At 39.0% G+C, this 17,340-nt stretch overlaps 1 protein-coding gene across 1 annotated transcript; it reads right to left on the minus strand.

Moving 5' to 3' along the window:
- Nucleotides 1-960: 960 nt before the first annotated feature.
- Nucleotides 961-16,365, minus strand: bnip3lb (BCL2 interacting protein 3 like b). Its single transcript, XM_023266412.3, has 6 exons — nt 16,061-16,365; nt 11,780-11,999; nt 7,844-7,922; nt 7,278-7,381; nt 6,285-6,434; nt 961-3,594 (listed from the first exon to the last, which is right to left on the minus strand). Exons 1-6 carry the CDS (start codon nt 16,116-16,118, stop codon nt 3,546-3,548), a joined length of 660 nt encoding a protein of 219 aa, XP_023122180.2. The 5' UTR covers nt 16,119-16,365; the 3' UTR covers nt 961-3,545.
- Between the last annotated feature and the right edge of the window lie 975 nt (nt 16,366-17,340).

Consider the following 17,340-nt stretch of genomic DNA (forward strand, 5'->3'; position numbering starts at 1 on the left):
ACAGAGGAGATAACAGCAAAGTCTGATAGTCTGAAAGTCTGAAAAAAAAGCTATTTTACCCTTTCTACTTAAGAACACTGCAAATGGTGATGAAGTTTTCCAAAAGAGACAATGGCAGTGACCTAAAATCGCATTTGCATGTGGACAAAAGACTGAAATGCGTAGAAAATGGACAGGACACAAGGGGGTCGTCATTCGGTTGCTTCTCAGGCCCGAAAGATGAAAGCAGTATCATCCTGGGTGAGATCACTTCCATCAGGATAGAAATGTTTCATCATAGGTTAAACATGATCACTAAGAAAAAAAACTGTGTTGATTTGCAGTGGCTGTTTCCTCTAAGGGGACAAGCAGACCCAAACCCTGCCAGGAAAATGACTCATCTGAACACTTTCCCCCCACATATCTGTAAACCAGTCCCTGTGGTTTCTGCACCGCTTAACCCTCAAATGTGCATTTATCTTGGTAATAAGGGGTTTATATCCTGCAGCCCTATTATAACATTCCTCTCTGATGGTCTGATGTCACTTTAGTCACTGTTTAATCAAAACATTAGGCAGCTGAGCAGAATTTGTGACTAAAGCTCCTGCCATCTGTGCCCCAACAATGAACCCTCTACATCACTTGAACCTTTTTCCTTTTGCCATCTTGGGACCTGCTCAGTATTTTTGCATATATAGTGCTCCTGTATGGTTTTTCCTTTAATTTATCACCCATTTTTATGGAGTTGGAATGGTTAAAGTTGTAATTTTTCTGTCTACTTACCATGGTAATACTTATTAGATCATCTTCAGATTTGGTTGCTTCGGTCATTTTTAAAATTAAATACAGTTCTTTAACCTGCTGCTCAAACACTGATCTCTTGGTAAATTTGAAAAAAGGAGACTAAAATAGTGGAAATAATGATTAATGGAATATATTAAAGTCTTTGAATGTCAAAATTAAAAAGGCGCAGCCAGCAAATAGCTTCATTCGGGTCATCTTTAATGACAAAATGTTTATCAATTCCTCCAATGTAGTGGGAAAAAGAAAATTAAAGCAAATGCAGCATTACAATAACTACTGTTAGACCACCAAAGTCTGAGGGAAAACTTCCTTCTGCACTTTCCTTTGCCGTTAACAATGAAGGGGTTTTGTTTTCTCACTTTTAAACATGATCTGCGTCACATTCGACTCCCGCTCTGCGCGTTCACAATCTTTCTTCAACACCAGGAGGGAAGAAAAAAAAAAAAACAATTCAAAACAAACTACACAGGAAAGAACAATTCAAAATACCACTTTCAAATGCTGCACGTACAAACACAGGCAGAGACATGGAGGTTTAGTATTACTGAGGCTGAAATGAGACAATGAGACCAAAGTCGTGACCTTAATGTGGTTGCTGTTGGTTGTTAATGAGTCTGCATGTTTTAGTAATACATGCAGCAAATTATGCCATAAAGAGGCGAATTTTGCTGTCATCTGTGATCGTTTCTTAGATTTTTTTTGCCTGTTCTTTTCTTGTATTGCCAAAGCTGACACTAAAATGCCTTCTTGTCAGTATTTGTTGTTGTTCCGGGCGAGTTCCAGGCAAGTTTGTAAAGACAGCAGGTTTCCACCTTCACTGGGACTCATTGTGTCATTCCATGTCAACAAAGTAGTCTGTAACAAGCAGGTAAGTGGAAGAAAACAAACCGAAAATTCTGCGAGTTCATTTACTCCTGGACGACTGAAAACATCTGCTGCAGAACAAATTCACGTTCAGATCTTACCGCACACAAGATCTCTCACAATTAGTTGCTGCTACATGGAAAGATTCTGCACCGCATTAACTCTTGTGTGTCATGCAGAAACAGAATAACCCCAAGAGACGTGGCGTTCGGGGAAATCTGAGCTTCTAAAATTGCAAAAATTATTGGCCCAGGTCTGGCTTGGGACAGAAGCTGATCACAGTCCAGCCTCAGAGATGCTGCAATGAGGCCGAGGTGTGATATTGAGTTTTTCAGCCACACCATGTGAACACATGACTGTACATTCGAGCAAACCACCTGTGTTTACACAAACTCCCACCTTCAGTCAATTAGAAGCTGCTGCATTTTAGTGGCGTCACTCGAGGATCAGAGCCAAATATAGTGAAGATCACCAGACCTTCTGCCTGACCAAACACAGATCCCTTCATCTGCAGGCTCGTGGAGTATTTCTGCATCTTTTCCAGACATTTTGGCAAACATGTTGGAGTGTCAAGAGGCAGGGCTGGCTATACTGGATGGTTTTCCTCACTAATAAAACATGTTCGAAGCAAATTTCCTTGCATAAACATAAATGACTTCAATTTAATTTATTTTTCATGGATTACCTGATCCTTTTTTTAAAATTAAATCACTCAGAAATATCCTCAAGATAAATTTCCATAACTATATATCTCAAACCAAATACTTTTTGGAGCTGAATCCTCTCTGAATACTTAAAAGCACACACTTTTTTTTTTAAACAATCAGCACGGTTTCATGTAATGTCCGGCCCAATCTGGAGTAAAAGTAGCAGGATGTTGCAGACAAACCAGGAGGCTCACATGGACGCACACAGCTTGGACAGACGACTGAATCTTTTCCGGACCGTACGGTGCCGTTACCCAAGACCCAACCACAAAATACTGTTAGTGTACACACTGAGCGGGACACACTGCCTACCTGCACAACTCACATCTGCACCCTGGTTTTCCAGTCATTGTCACTAAGCAAAATATGCATTCAGATACACAGCTGAATAGATTTTTCTGCTTAAAATGGTGAAAATAAAATGGTCACTTAAATCAGTCTCTTGGCAGACAGAGCCAGAGTCTCCCCACAGTGCAATTCACGAGTGCTTGTGGTTTGGGTTGGCCACCATGGTAACTTTCATCGATGCACCTTCTCAATGAACCACCACCTTTTGCAAAATAAATTTTAAAAAAAGATGATGATATTACCTAAAGATAATCAACAAAATGGCTACTTTCAAAAAGAAAAAAAAAGGCATGATCACATTTTCAGGCTGCGTAGCCGAGTCTGAATTTGGTCGAACCCTTTCGAGATCGAGTGTTGGGCTACTCGTGCAGGTGGCACAATCTGTGGTCAGTTCTACAACAGTCCTCCCTTGTTGTCCGATAATCAAAGGGCACTGAAACAGCACGTGAAGTAGAAGAGTTTGGTTCAATGCTGCAACCCTCCCTGAAAACCCACCCGTTATAAACATTTAAACCCAATTGCTGGGGAACGGGGAAATATGACCTTATTCATTCTTGAAAAGCTTATACAAATGAGTGAAGGATATACGGGGGAAAGAGAGGGGGAGATATCTACAGACAGTCAGAATAACTGATTGAGCGGAGAAAAAAGAGGGAGGAAGGAGGGGAGACAGAGGAGAAGGCGGATGCATTTCACCTGAGAACATGTCATATCTCAGGGCTGAGGAGGGGAAGCAGGGGCAGGCGGGACAGAGGGAGGAGAGACGGGAATTCTTCTCACAACAGCAAAACGTTCTCCGACGACTCACGGCCACTTCTCAGGCACTTTTCTTCAGGTTCGGGTTCAGAAAGAGCTGGCGGGAGGCGTGGTCAACCTCTTTCCAATGTAGACACTGAGAGAAAAGCAAAATTTCTCATTGAAGCAAGTGAGTTTGACAAGTTAAACTCGGGTAACTGTGATGGTTTTAAAGGTGTTTCTTCATCTGCACCTGAGAGCATTTCAAGAAAGACCCAACACTTTTGTTAAAGCTGTGATCTGAGTTTTTTCCCAGCTTCTTCGGTCCATTATTCTCTCTTCGCATTTCAAGGAATTCCTGGATAGTAACCAGATGTTAAGCCAGAGATTCTCAAAATGGTGGGACACGCAGCACTGCACAAAGTCAGTTTAAAAACTATCATAAAAACTATAAAGTGAAAGTTGAACACATCTTTCTCCTATATAGGTGGAATAAACACCATTGCGTGGCTGTTATTGGTTCCACCTGTGCTTTTCCTGCTATGACAACTTGCATTTGCAGCACCAACAATATCAACATTTCTAGAAAATGTACAAAAGGAATAACAACTAATGCTTGTGCACAACTTCTAGGTGAATGTTTGGAGTTTGGTGCATCAAGATAAACAGCTGTTAGAGCCGATTCTCCTAATGTTTGGAATCCAACTCTTAAATGTGCTAAAAAGAAACAATGCAATTTTAAAGAGTGTAAAATATCTTGTAACAAACAAAAATGATGGAAAATGTGATTGAAATATGATATTTAACACTGTTCATATATGAATTCCTGTCATAATTCTACACATATCTAGTGTTTTCGTCTGCTGCCCATTTCTGAAGCTTCAGTGAACATTTAAGTCACGTGATTCATGCACGGGTATCATCATTATTTATTCAACAGGTCTGTCCCCACTGCACTGAGTCGCATTTTGCTTTTTACTCATTTCCACCTCACCCACGCATAAAAACTTGTTTACAATATTTGCTATCCTCTAGACTAATTTCCAGCATTCCTACACATGCAAATAAAAAAGGAGCATAAAATCAGGCGAATGGAGTCATCAGTTAGATAGCAGAAATGAATAAATTACCGTTAAAGATGAAGTACTATATACAGGAGCTGGCTCACCTAAAAGGAACATAGTTGCCATCGTAAATAATTAATGAAATGATTACGTCTTCTCTGAAAGGGGTTTCTGAATACTTGCCTGATTAATTTGGCAAAGAAACAAGTGTGATCTAAGGCTAGGAAGGTTAACAGCTTCAGGTTAGCAATATTTATTCATAAAGCACACACATCAATTAGAAGATGGACAGGAAAGTTAAACTGCCAAAGCTCATAAAGCAAATACAGCAGTCAAATCCAACAACAAGGGAAGAATGTCCTTGAGTCTTTTGTGTGTATAAACTCTGGGAGAAAGTTTCCCTAGATTTTTAATTACACAAATTAGTTTTTAGTTAAGAGTTTCCTCTGTTTTGGTAATTACAATACCATCAATAAACATGATGTGACTGTGTGATGCTTTCTGGCTCTAAATGGTGGACATGACAAAAAAAGGAAATACGAGGTGGAAATAGGAAAGACAATAGGGTCACTAACTTTTTTGTCTTTAGCATACTTACGTGCTACTTAAAATTCCTCTAACACTTAATAAGACATTTAGATACTGATCTCTTTAGTCCCTGACAATGAATTATCCTATAATATGTTGCTTTCAATAAAGAATTTAGTCGCCCCTACTATATGGTGAGTTGTTTAACATCGTTTCAAAACTGAAGTCTGCAATTCTTGCAATTTACAGTTGTACTAACTGGGAGGCAATAGAAAAATAGCTACCCAAAACACTTATTCTGTAACTACATAAATATATTATCCACACAGCACAACTGATAATTAACAGAACAGACAAACCTGCTGTCAAGCTATCTACATATTGTATGTCTACATAGAACTTACTCTCAGACAAAAAAAAAATGTCAGGACTATAGACTAGCAAGCAACTTTAAAAAACGAGTTATATTTTTATATATGAAGAGAATTACTGATACAAGTAGAAATACCATAAAGAAAACCTTATGTTTCTTTATAAATAACAGTTACAATTTTGTGCAAACATCACAGCAACTTGTTATGTATCCGTTTAAACCCAACTATGGCCAGCAGGGACGCTGTGATTCTGACAGGTTTGTTAATTACAATCATTGCACTGCTCATCATGTCCAACAAAGACTGTGGTCTGAGGTATCATTGCTCTACGTTATCTGACAGATTAGATTATTGTACCATGTGTTATCACAAACAGAGGGTCCTGGCAGGGTCAGAGCAGCAGTGTGAGACAGCAGGTGTGCAGCTGCACAACAGATTGTCAGTTTATCAGAAGGACACAAAGGAAGAGACACAGCTGTCTGTGGCTGTACAGCTCCCCCTACTGGACTTTATGCACAACTGCATTTAAATGTATTAAAAATAAAACACACATTACGCTTCAGCAAATAGTTTTGTATTATAATAATGGGAAGAGCTTTGGCAAGGAAAATCAAAATCAGAGATCAAACTGTTTCCAGACCAAACTCTAATGAAGCACTTAATGCTGGGGTTACCTACGCTGCAAGGATTTCTTTCATTTACAGTTCTTTAATGGTGTTTTCCACCTTGACAGCATGCATTTCTAGAAGCAAGAAAGAATATCTGTAGTTTTTGGTACTAATACAGAAATTAAAGCATTTATATCAGTTTCGCCTTCAGAAAAATTCAGCCAGGTCAATAACTGATCATGACAGTTAGATAAGGTGATGTTCGATTCTTACCCCAGCCCCAGAGCGAGGATGTGTGATAGTAGCAGCGAGGGGATGAAGACTTTGAGGAACTCAGCAGAGAAGATGCCTCCTTTCTTCATGGCCCCAGTCTTCCTCATGCTGAGCGTTACTGAGCGTCGAGGGTGGCGGAAATGAAATTCCCTGCACAAATTACACTTTAGACACCTGATCATAAAGGTAAACATGCATCCAAACATCTCACTGTGTCAGTCATTTATGAAGCAAAAATGTCAAACATTCTGCATTTAAAGCTTCTCACATGTCAAAATTTGCCTCTTTGTTTCCAATCATTGCACACAAATTACCTTGATTGTTTTGGACTATAGTTTGACAAACAAACAATTTGAGGACATCACTTTAAGAAGTTGTGGAAACTAGTTAATCAACAACAAAAACAGTGTTTAGTTGTAACCGTATGGTAGATTTTAATGCAGCTATCAATTCCAAGAACTGAAATCAAATATGAAGTTTTACCTTTTAAAGAAAGTAACAATTAAAGATTTTAGTTTTTTCAGAAAGACATTGGGGCAAGTGTCTTTAATTCATATCATTATTCAGCAGATGCCAGGGCAGCATCATGTTTTGTTGGCTGGTGCTTCAGCAAAACGTAGAGAAACCTGCTGTTTTTTTTCTGCATCTGAGGCTTTAAATGTCATCTCAGGTTATCTGACTGTACATCAGCTGAAATTGTAGGTGAAACGTTACAGAAACATAAAGACCACATCAAGACTAAAGGCTGAAAATCTCACAAACAAATCTGACTTTTATACAATATAAGATCCTCCACTTTGGAGATGACTCAACTCTCAGCAGCTCCCAAAATTCTGTCAGCACCAGATTTTCATGGCAGCTGGGCTTAATATTTGTGCTTTACACCGACTTTATTGCCATAACGATTGTGCACTTTCTCGGCACAAACAAGCAGCTGAGTGTGTTCAGTTGCCGTGGACACAGAAGGCTGATGTTTACTGACTAGAGACTTACTTGGGGGGAATGTTTTCCGGTCGACTAGACCAGTCAGCAACCCAATCTGCGTCCTTCATCAGGATGTCCATGTCCCTCTCCTTCTCCAAGGCATCCTCTTCAGACTGAAGACACACAAATGAATTTAGCAACTTTAGCCTGCAGGCTTTATGTCTACGATGACCTTGGTGTCAGTACAAATAAGACATGTTCTGAATATTTGTCTATGTGTGTAGCATGGACAGATACTGAAAATGATGCAAAAGTAAGATATTTTTTCCAGTGCGCCTTAATGGAAACTGTAGGAGGAAAATATAAAGTAATGACAGCATATACTGTGTAAGAAGAAACTGAAATGTACACTGGGTGTGGCAGCCATCTCCATGGAAACTGACAGGCTGGCAACGGTTGTCATTTTCATGTACACACACACACACACACACACACACACACACACACACACACACACACACACACACACACACACACACATACATACGAACACACACACACAACTCCAGGCCCAGTGGTTGATGCTGCCATGGCAACAGACTGATGGAGAAGCTGAGAGGCACGTGAGCTCTTACTTGGCTGTCTCTTCTGCTGGTCACGTCCACGTCAAAAATGATCTGTCCCTCATCCTGGGGAGTGTGGGGCCGCGGGGGGCTGTGGATTACACAAAAAAAAGACACATTGTTTGTTAGTAACAACATAAACTCATGACTTTGTATAAACTTTCCCAATAAAAATACTCATTTATGGCTTAACAGGCTCTGTATTCATGAGAAATTTTCCTCCAAGTGAATGTCTGATCACATCGCAGCTCAAACTCAACCTCAAATGCAGTTAACACCAACAGCTTAACAACCAGTCGAAATGCAAAAAGGATACTGGACCACAGGTAACCATAGCAACAGTGCTCCATTACTGGTTAATGAACAACTAAGAACGGGCTTGACAGTTTGACTAGAGCTTTTCTTTCTGCACAGCAACACATCCCGATATGGAAAACCGAATCTTAAATAGCCATACTCATTCATAAGGGTTAACCAATGTGGTTTTGTCAAAACCGATACTGATTAATAGTAATCAAGGGGACCAATAACTGATATTTTAAACAGATACACATTATAACAATATAAATCCTGTTGTGAAAATTTAGAATATAGAATAGCATGTTTGTTTATTTGTGTTTTACATGTTAATTAGAAGAGAAAGTTACAACATTTGTCCATCAGTATTGATTTACTAACAGTAATGATCAATTAGAGTATAGTAAGCTCTAGGAAACTGGACAGAGTTTTATTTTCTGACCCTTCATAGACTAAGCATTAAATCACTTAACAGGAACAAAACAAATAATGTAAATCAAGCAGCTCTAATATTAGCACCCCTTGTTACATATGCAGCTCAAACTAAACTGTCAGTACTTGTCCTTCAGTACTGATTTTCTATTTTTTCCATGACTGATCAGATGGTGCTGTAGGTGAGTCATCGCTCAAACCTACAAAGCGACGATTAAAGATCAAGAGAGGTGGCTGCATTAAAACTAAAGCAACACATTTGAATCAATGAAAATGAATTAATTTCATTCATCAGGAATCAGTTTTTATAAAAACAAAGCAATATATATAATCAAAAAGATGCCTTTTTAAAAAAAATTATTTTCTTAACCGATGGTCAGCAGCGTTACCAATAAATAACTGATTAATCTTTAACATAAATGAACATAAATGAATCACGTCGGGGTCACATCTTTATATCTCTACTATTTGTTAAATGTTTAATGTAGCAGCATTGCACCGAGTCAAATTCCTCGTTTGTGAACCTCATGAACAATGGCAATAAAACTCATTCTGATTCTGATTCTGATTCTGAACAACAGTGGACAATTTTCAGCACGCTGGAAGTTATTTTAAACCATGGTTATGCGACACATCTTAAGAGTGACTTGGTTAATTGGCTGTGGACTGAGTCTAGAAGACAAGAATGACTGACAAGAATCCATTAACTGTCACAGAAGTCTTTGTCATGGTGGCCAATCGCTAGCTAAACCTCTACGATGCTCTCTACGGCATATACTCCGAGTTACCAAGTCTTCAGGTCTCTACAGTATTAAGAGCTACTACAAATACATTTTCTACATGCATGTCTTTCGTCCACTGCCTTAGCAGCTAATATATTTTTAATAGGTTGAAATACTAGCAGTGGTTAATCAATCATTAACATCCTTAATACCGACAGTTTAACAGGCAGTCAAAATGCATAATGGATACTGAACTAAAGGTAACTGGACCAAATGCGGTTTGGGTGCATGCTCTGTAACCAGTTAGTGAACTACTACAAAAGGTAAAAAAATACAGCAGTTTTTCTTTTTTGCGCAATGATGTGGCCTGATATAGAAAATTCCACCTTAAATAACCTTTAACGCTTATTAACACTGGCAACATCACCGACTTTGGACATTTTATATGACTTTACATTGACTTTGGAATTGTAAAGTAATTTAAAAAAAACAAATGTAGATAAAAACTAATAATAATAAAATTATACAACTTGAGAATGAATCTCTATAGGATTTTGTGGAGTGCTTTGGTTGCATGCTTGGTTACCAGTTTATGGATTACAACAAAAGCTTTAAAAAAAAAAAAAAGACAGTTTAGATGCAGGTTTGTTTAGTTTTTTGAGGTGGTGTGTTTGCACAGAGATGGGTCCTGATTGAGAAAATGTCATATGAAATTACCATACTTACTTAGTATTACTGGAAACATCACTGACTTGGGACATTTTAATATGAACTCCCACCAGCTTTGGAATAGTGAATGAATCAAGAACCAATTTTCAGAATCAAATAATCGTGTCAGACTACCTGGGAAATAATAACTAAAATTGAGCAATGAGGTTTTTAGATTCTGTTAAAAAATGGAAAATCGTTCCAAGCAGCCCGGGGAAATTGAACAGGTTTGTGTTGTCTCACATTTTAGACTAAGCATTGAGAAACATAATTGGAATTAAAACAAATAATGAAAATTACAAATGTCATCTGAAGTAGAATGTTGTACTTGTCCTTTATCTGCAGTAAACCACTGATGCTTCTGTACTCTGACCTCTGTGATGAAATGTGCACTGAAGTGTGTGTCTTACAGGATTAAGTAAAGACAACACTTTAACTCAGAACATCCCAGGTGTCATATTGCTCAGAATGTTTGACAGTTCCTTACTGATGTTTGTATTCCTGCTTGTTTCAGAGCGGCTTGTTGATACAACGCTCTCTTGCTCAAACACTTGACCACATCCTCAGGTGACTCAGTGACAGCTGACCACCCGGCTCGCTGATAAGGTCTGTTTTATCGCAGCCTCGAGGATTACAAACAAGCGCATGATGTGGCTGGAAGTTGAAGGGTCGGGAGTTTTCTAACATGCTCAATAAAATGCGAGGCAAGATGTGAAAGGAGATGTCATTTTATTTTCAGAAGCTGACTCAATTCTCGAGCAGCTGTCAACTAGGAGTCAAAGCTGACTCAACATGACAGAGGAGCCACTCCTGATTTATGGGCTGATTTTAGTTTTTCCACTCAAACAGAAAGAATTTTGACAGTTTTAGAAGCTAAGTGAACAATATTACTCAACTTGTACAAAGAGGTTTAATGTTTCATTGTTCCCCAGTGAACTGTTAATGTGTTAAAAGATGAATGCTCATCTGGGAATCAAGGCTAAAAGGAAGAGTTTTCTCTGCATTTGAACGACTACAGAAAGGAGGCTTTTACTGATTCTCTCAAAAAACTATTTTAACTTTAACTAAAAACAGTAAAGTAAGAGAAACATCAGAAGAAAATAGGCTGCTGGTTAGACACTATCTGTAAAAAAAAAAAAAAAAAAAAAAAAATTTTAAAAATGCTGTATGCATTGTGAACAGTATTTTTACATTCCAATTACAACATATCTGTTGTTATAACATTTGAAAATAATAACTTCTCAATTCAGTTCCACACCTAAGAGCAAGTAAAGCAGGGTTGGGAAATGGGATAAACACATAAATATCCAAATATCCTACAGCCTCTAGTCAAATCCATGGTTATATTTTAGTGATTTCATTTTGGTTCAAGCATTAACATCAGCTGTGTTTTCTGACATATGCAGCTCCAAACTGAAAGTTAAGCAGAACTAAAGTCACCGCGTGACCAAACTATAAACAACTATTAAAAAAATGGGCTTTCATGAGCCCCAGAACTCATGACTTCCTGAACATTTATGACTGTGGTGGAATTCCCTGTGTCCTCATTTGTACTTAATGCTAAGCACATTTGAAAATACAGCAACCGTTTCACTTTTTACTCCTGGAAATAAAAAAAACCTTCAGATCGTACAGCGTTTCCTCTAGATTCATTTAGGAATGGCGACCCGCTATTCTAGCCAGAAAAACAGAAAAAAAATGCCAATAATATTGTTTATTGCAATCTTTTCTGGGACCGTACATGGTCCAACAAAAGTAGCTATCAAGACAGGCCTATTCGGACCGTTACCTGTCACAAGAAGAGTTGCTGCGGCTCGACTCATGCTGGGCGTCCAACAGGATCTTCTCCATGTCTCCGTTGTGGATTGAGGAAGAGGACGGGACATGCTCCAGGCCTCCCACCATGGCCTCCTCTTCCTCCACCTGAGGAAGAGGCAGCAGGCCTGGGCCACCTGTGGAGGATGACTGGGCTTGATGAGCTCTGTTCATCTCCAACTCTACCCAGGACCCTGAGGGAACAAACAGGCAAAAAGCATTCATACATTTGTTTCTTACAGTGGTATGAAGTTTAGGTTTGTTTTTAAATCAACTTCACCAAAACTATGAATTTTTTAACTGTTTTAATGAGTTCGGGTGAATGCAATGAAAAGTTTTTTTCTTTAAAAGGTAAGTTTAACCTACTTTCACACAGGTTTTATGTCCTCAAACAAGTTATCTGTTGCAAAAGACACTCACAGCAACAACTCATGAGACACGGTCTTCTTGCAACATGTGGATAGAAAACTTACGTGGAAATGCAAATATATGTATGATGATATTAAAGAATTCCTCTAAGTAAAAAACAAACATAAAAGAGGAAAAATACAAAGAGATAACTGAACAACAAAAGTATTTTTTCTATTGGGCGTGTTTTACATTTTAGCTCCACTTTTATGTTATACTTTTAATATAAGATAATTTTTTATTTTTATATTAAATTCCTGGATTTTTCCTTCTCCCTGTGAATAAAGAACTTGTTGTTGAGCCAGTAATTATTTGTATTGAGACAAACTCCTGAATATTTGGCACACAAGCCCACAACTCTACGAAGTAGTGCTTCAAGTGTGTTTATGTAAAACAGGTGGATAGCATGAGTGTTTCAAATTGGAGAGTGAATTACATAAATTTTCGCACTGCTTTTCAAAGATTCCCAAGTATAAACATGTCCAGAAACATGTGTCATAGTGCCCTGATAAGACGCTGCAAGTCTACAGTTGTGTCAATACACCAAAAGGCCGATATCCTGCTCAGAGCAAAATCCAATATGCCCCGAGGAGCAGGGTGTGCATACATATCCCACAAGAATAATCAATGTGCAAATGGACAATGTCATTTTTACCTGTGCTTTTTTTTTTGCATATTACTGCCATTTTGGTAATCCTCCAGAGAAAAGCAGCCTTCCTGTGACTCTACAGCAACAAAAAACGTTGTTCCTTTGTTGCCATGTTTGCATTTTGGATTAGCTATGTGTATCAGACATTTTGACACATAATTTTACTTTGTGCAAGTAGTGACCTTCCAATAGGCCAGAAATTGGCAGGTGGCACTAACAATACAATGTTACATTAAAGTTAACCAGTAGGTAATGACAGTTTGCAAACACGCACAATGACTTGACGCTAAAATAGACAAAACTTCATACAATAAAAAGCAACCAACATAATATGATCCTTGGGCTTTGTAATGAAAAGCACATTATAATGTCTGTGTGAAAGCCTGCTGTCTTCTTGTTGACTAATCAGATTCTAAAGTAACAGTATAGCTCTTGTTTTCTTTTTACCAACAGATTCACAGATTTCTGACAACTATCTGAACTATCAGTGAGAGGAGAAAATGTTTCAAATGCAGCCTTGGATGACCTTTTCCACAGTAAACATCTTCCAGGCCATACCAGGACAAGCGCAAGCACAGATGCAACTAATAAGATTAAAAAAGGCTCTTATCAATTCTTAGTGTCATGGTGACTACAACACAGTGCCCTGGAAACACGCAAACCTAACTGGATTTGCAGTCATCGTCCATGTTAACCCAGTCTGTGCTCTTGCTATAGGATGTCAAAAATATCTACTACATGTTTTTCCACTATAGTGGGGCTTTATATAAGCCAAGAAAAAGAGGGGGATAAGAAAGACAGGAAATATGTCAAAAATGATTTTATGATCTTAAGCTGGGAAGGGACACCATGACGGGCAGTCTGAGCCTGTCAGTCACACAAGTTCAAGTGTAAAGCTCTATTTACTGCTGTGTGATGAAAGGGCAGTAAATGCTTGCATGTATATGAGCTCTGGTCTCTTGTAGACCTTGACCATGATATATGATGCTCACCCTGTTTGTACGTGAACTCTAGCACTGACTGGCAGCTGAAGAGGTACAGTACGTCAGAGTTGGGTTATAAATATAGAGGAGGGGCAGGTTAGCCTGGGCAAGAATTTGGAGAATGGAGTAAAAAATTCTTTAATATCCCTTGTCGTACAGCTTTTAGAAGAAAGCTTTCTCCTTCTCTCCTTACCAAAACAAATAGGAAGGCCTCCTAACCCCATAAAGGTACATAAACAACGTGTTCACAGAAGCTTTCATAGGACTGAGTTTCACAGGCAACAAGCCAGTTATACCCGCTACCCAATCAGCGCACCCCTCCCCGCTAAACAGGCCTCGACTCAGCACTTGCACTCATCCTGCGGATTACACGGTGGACTGCAAGCCAAGCTGGTGTCGACGGGCCATTGTCTCCACTCCGTGGACTAAAACCACGTTGCCATGGTGCTGATGCTTCTGAACATTCTGGCCACAGAGCTGTTATCAGCTGTTGGGTGGGTTTAGAGGAGGGAGGCATAATGTGAACTCTCTGATCTCCTGATGCTAAAGCTCAGACTGGAACGAGGCTGTCTCTTGCCTGAAGACCCCAGGTATAAGATAAAAATGTCACTGGTGTGAGAGGGCCCCAGGAAACCAAAAATAAGGTCAGAGCACACTGCAGGCCTCTCCGTCTGATAAGCACAAGGTCTTACTGTGCCTAAAGCAGTGTCTCACCATGTGCATACAGTATATATCCAAATACATCAAAAACTACTGGTAACTTTAGTTATTTAAGACACTTAACGAGTTAATTAAGAAGCTTCTCAGCAAAATGCACAACGATCATAAAATGGTTTATATTGTATTAGCACAGAAGTATGGTGACCCTTCCATAATAAAATCCATCCGTTATCTATACACTGCTTTATCTTCACAAAGGCTGCAGGGGTCTGGGACCTATCGCTGCAGACTTAAGGTGAAAGGCAGGGTACAAAAATCCATTCCTCTGAAATGTTTTCAAGTCATCTCTAGGCAGAAACATTCAAGTCACACTATTATGCAAGGTTTGGGCTGTGCTAAGACAATAACAAGTTGAACATAATAACAAGAGTGTCTGATAAGGACAACACTTGTTGCTTTCTTTTGTAATAGGGGAAAGATAAGGCTGTAACATGCGGTTCTGTGTCCTGCAAAAGGTGGTTGAGAACAAGGATGGAATATTATTACCATTCTTCAGCCAAAAAAATCGAAATTTTACAGCCATTTCAGCGTAAGTGTTCACCACTGAATACCTGATGCTATCCCAAAAAATAAAGCTGTGTGTAAGAAAAGTGGCTGGAAAGTTTGTTTCTGGCCCAGACTTTGGATTTGAAATTAACCAACTTCCATGTACCAACACTGCTGCGCGCTGTAACACTTCCCCCACCCTCCTCATGTCCAAAACGTCTGTCCCCTTGTCGATGTGGACATAAATAGCATGCCAAGTCACGGCCCCACGTAGTGTTGTAAAACCTAAACCATAGCAGCTCTCTAGGCAGGGGAGCGATGTAATAAACACGCCTTTGTTTACGTCTGTAATGACCACTGCAATCTGAAGTCTTAAATGTAGCCTGTCGTATTTTAAGACATGAGTGTTTAGGTAACACATTTCCACAGTTATGAAATGACGTACAGTGTAAAATGTCATTTGCCAAATGCTAAGAGACTTGGTGATTATTTTTATCATGCATCCGATATTTTTATGTAGACACACACCTGAAAATACCTTAAATAATTAAGTGGGGTAAAAGCTTTAGTTTTCTAGATAAGTGTTTGTCGTTTAGCAGGATTCTACAGCTTGACATGACGCAAATACATTACAAAGATTTATTTGCTCCCAGTTTTTCCCGTTCTGACTTCTTCCATGTAGCCTTGTTGACAACGCTTAAACCCGCCTCTACCGTCTCAGTGACTCGCTGATGATTGGCTGACTTGCCTGTCAGTCAACACGCTTAGCACCGCCATTGGTCGAGCCAGCGTCAATAACCACACGGAACATACCGTTCTCTAACTCCTCCCCCTCTGATGGAGCTTGGTGGTGAAAAAAATGATAAACGATTAAATTAAACTGCCTCTATTGATTTAAAACCCCGAATTAACTTGACATAAACACACAACAGCCCACAACACACGTTTAAAGCGAGAGCAAGCACTGACAGAGTAGTCAAGTTTAGCATTTCGGTAGCTGTTAGCTTACCGTTTAGCCCGGAGTCTCCGTTGTTGTCTGTGGAAGCGGTGCTAGCAGCGTCGGACATCGTCGTGTCTGGTGAGGAGGGTGGGTTGCATAAAAAGGGCTCAAGTCAGTGCAAAACGCGCACTACCTTATCTGCACACATTCAGACGTGTGGTCGCACAGTTGGCCCGAGTCGTCTTCGGTCCACTTTTTTTCAATTCTCTCCCCGGAAAACGGGCGGCGGCTAAAGCTAAAAGAAGCTGCCGTTTGTTTTCGTTGCGCTAGCTGGTCTGGGAAGCTAAATCGCGCGAGCTGCACACACACACTTTCTCGGAGCTGGGTGATGACGTCACGCTGGGGACGGTGGTAACAAAAGAGAGGATTACATAACGAGCCAAAAAAAAGGTAGGCGTAGGAAATACAATCACTAAATTAAATTAAAATATATATAAATTAGAAAAAAATAATTCATGGAAAACAGGACGTGCGCGTCTTCACGTACTCAAGCAGCTGATACACACATACCTATTGGCCATCAAATTTCAGCACCCAGACATCACATTTCATTTCAGTAAACATTCCAGTTCCTGACAGTAAATGCTTTCCATCACCTCTCATCTCGTGCATGCAATTTTTAATAAGTCTGCTGAATAAATATACTAAACAAATTCCTCTTCTCCAGCTGCAGGTGTTTTAATCTCCTTTTGTTTAAAACTAGTGCATCTCAAGAAACAACAAAAGGTAATTCAATGTTCAGTACACCTCACAGTGACTGCCTTCATAATGCATGCAAATTTAACAAGTAAAAACATGCAGAATGATTGCAGCTGTGACTGAACACATTCCTCTTCTCCAGCTGCAGGTGTTTTAAGCCTCATTTGTGTTTAATACAAGTGCATCTCAACAAACATGACAAAGTAATTTTTTTTCTGCCATAAAAAGGTAATCTTTTATATATTCTATGTTCATTACACCTAAAGTGTAATATTTTTTTTAAGTGTTTTAATTTTGATGCTTATGGCTGATATTTCATTATAGCTCAAAGAAATCTGAAAATCTGTCTCACATTATTAGAATGTGTCCCAATATTATTAAAAAGGGGGATTTATTGTAGTACTATAAATTGTAAAGATTCAACCTTCTTTTGTTTTAATTTAGGTGATTATGGCTGACAACACATCTGAAATCCAGTATCTCAAATTAATAGAATATGTTCTGGGATCAATTGGAAAAAACTAATTTACAACACAGACATGTTCAACTATGCAAAAGTAAGTTAATTTTTACATTCTTGTTTTACCATA

This window comes from Amphiprion ocellaris, chromosome 17, assembly GCF_022539595.1.
Source record: "Amphiprion ocellaris isolate individual 3 ecotype Okinawa chromosome 17, ASM2253959v1, whole genome shotgun sequence".
Lineage (NCBI taxonomy): Eukaryota > Metazoa > Chordata > Actinopteri > Pomacentridae > Amphiprion > Amphiprion ocellaris.

Bases quoted from the DNA above. Each gene is read 5' to 3' on its own strand.
- bnip3lb (XM_023266412.3), bottom strand. From the start codon at position 16,118: ATGTCCGACGCTGCTAGCACCGCTTCCACAGACAACAACGGAGACTCC. The intron at 7,382-7,843 runs GTAAGAGCTCAC...GTGTGTCTTCAG, and splicing joins CCAGCAGAAGAGACAGCCAA to TCTGAAGAGGATGCCTTGGA. The intron at 3,595-6,284 runs GTAAGAATCGAA...CTTTTCTCTCAG, and splicing joins ATCCTCGCTCTGGGGCTGGG to TGTCTACATTGGAAAGAGGT.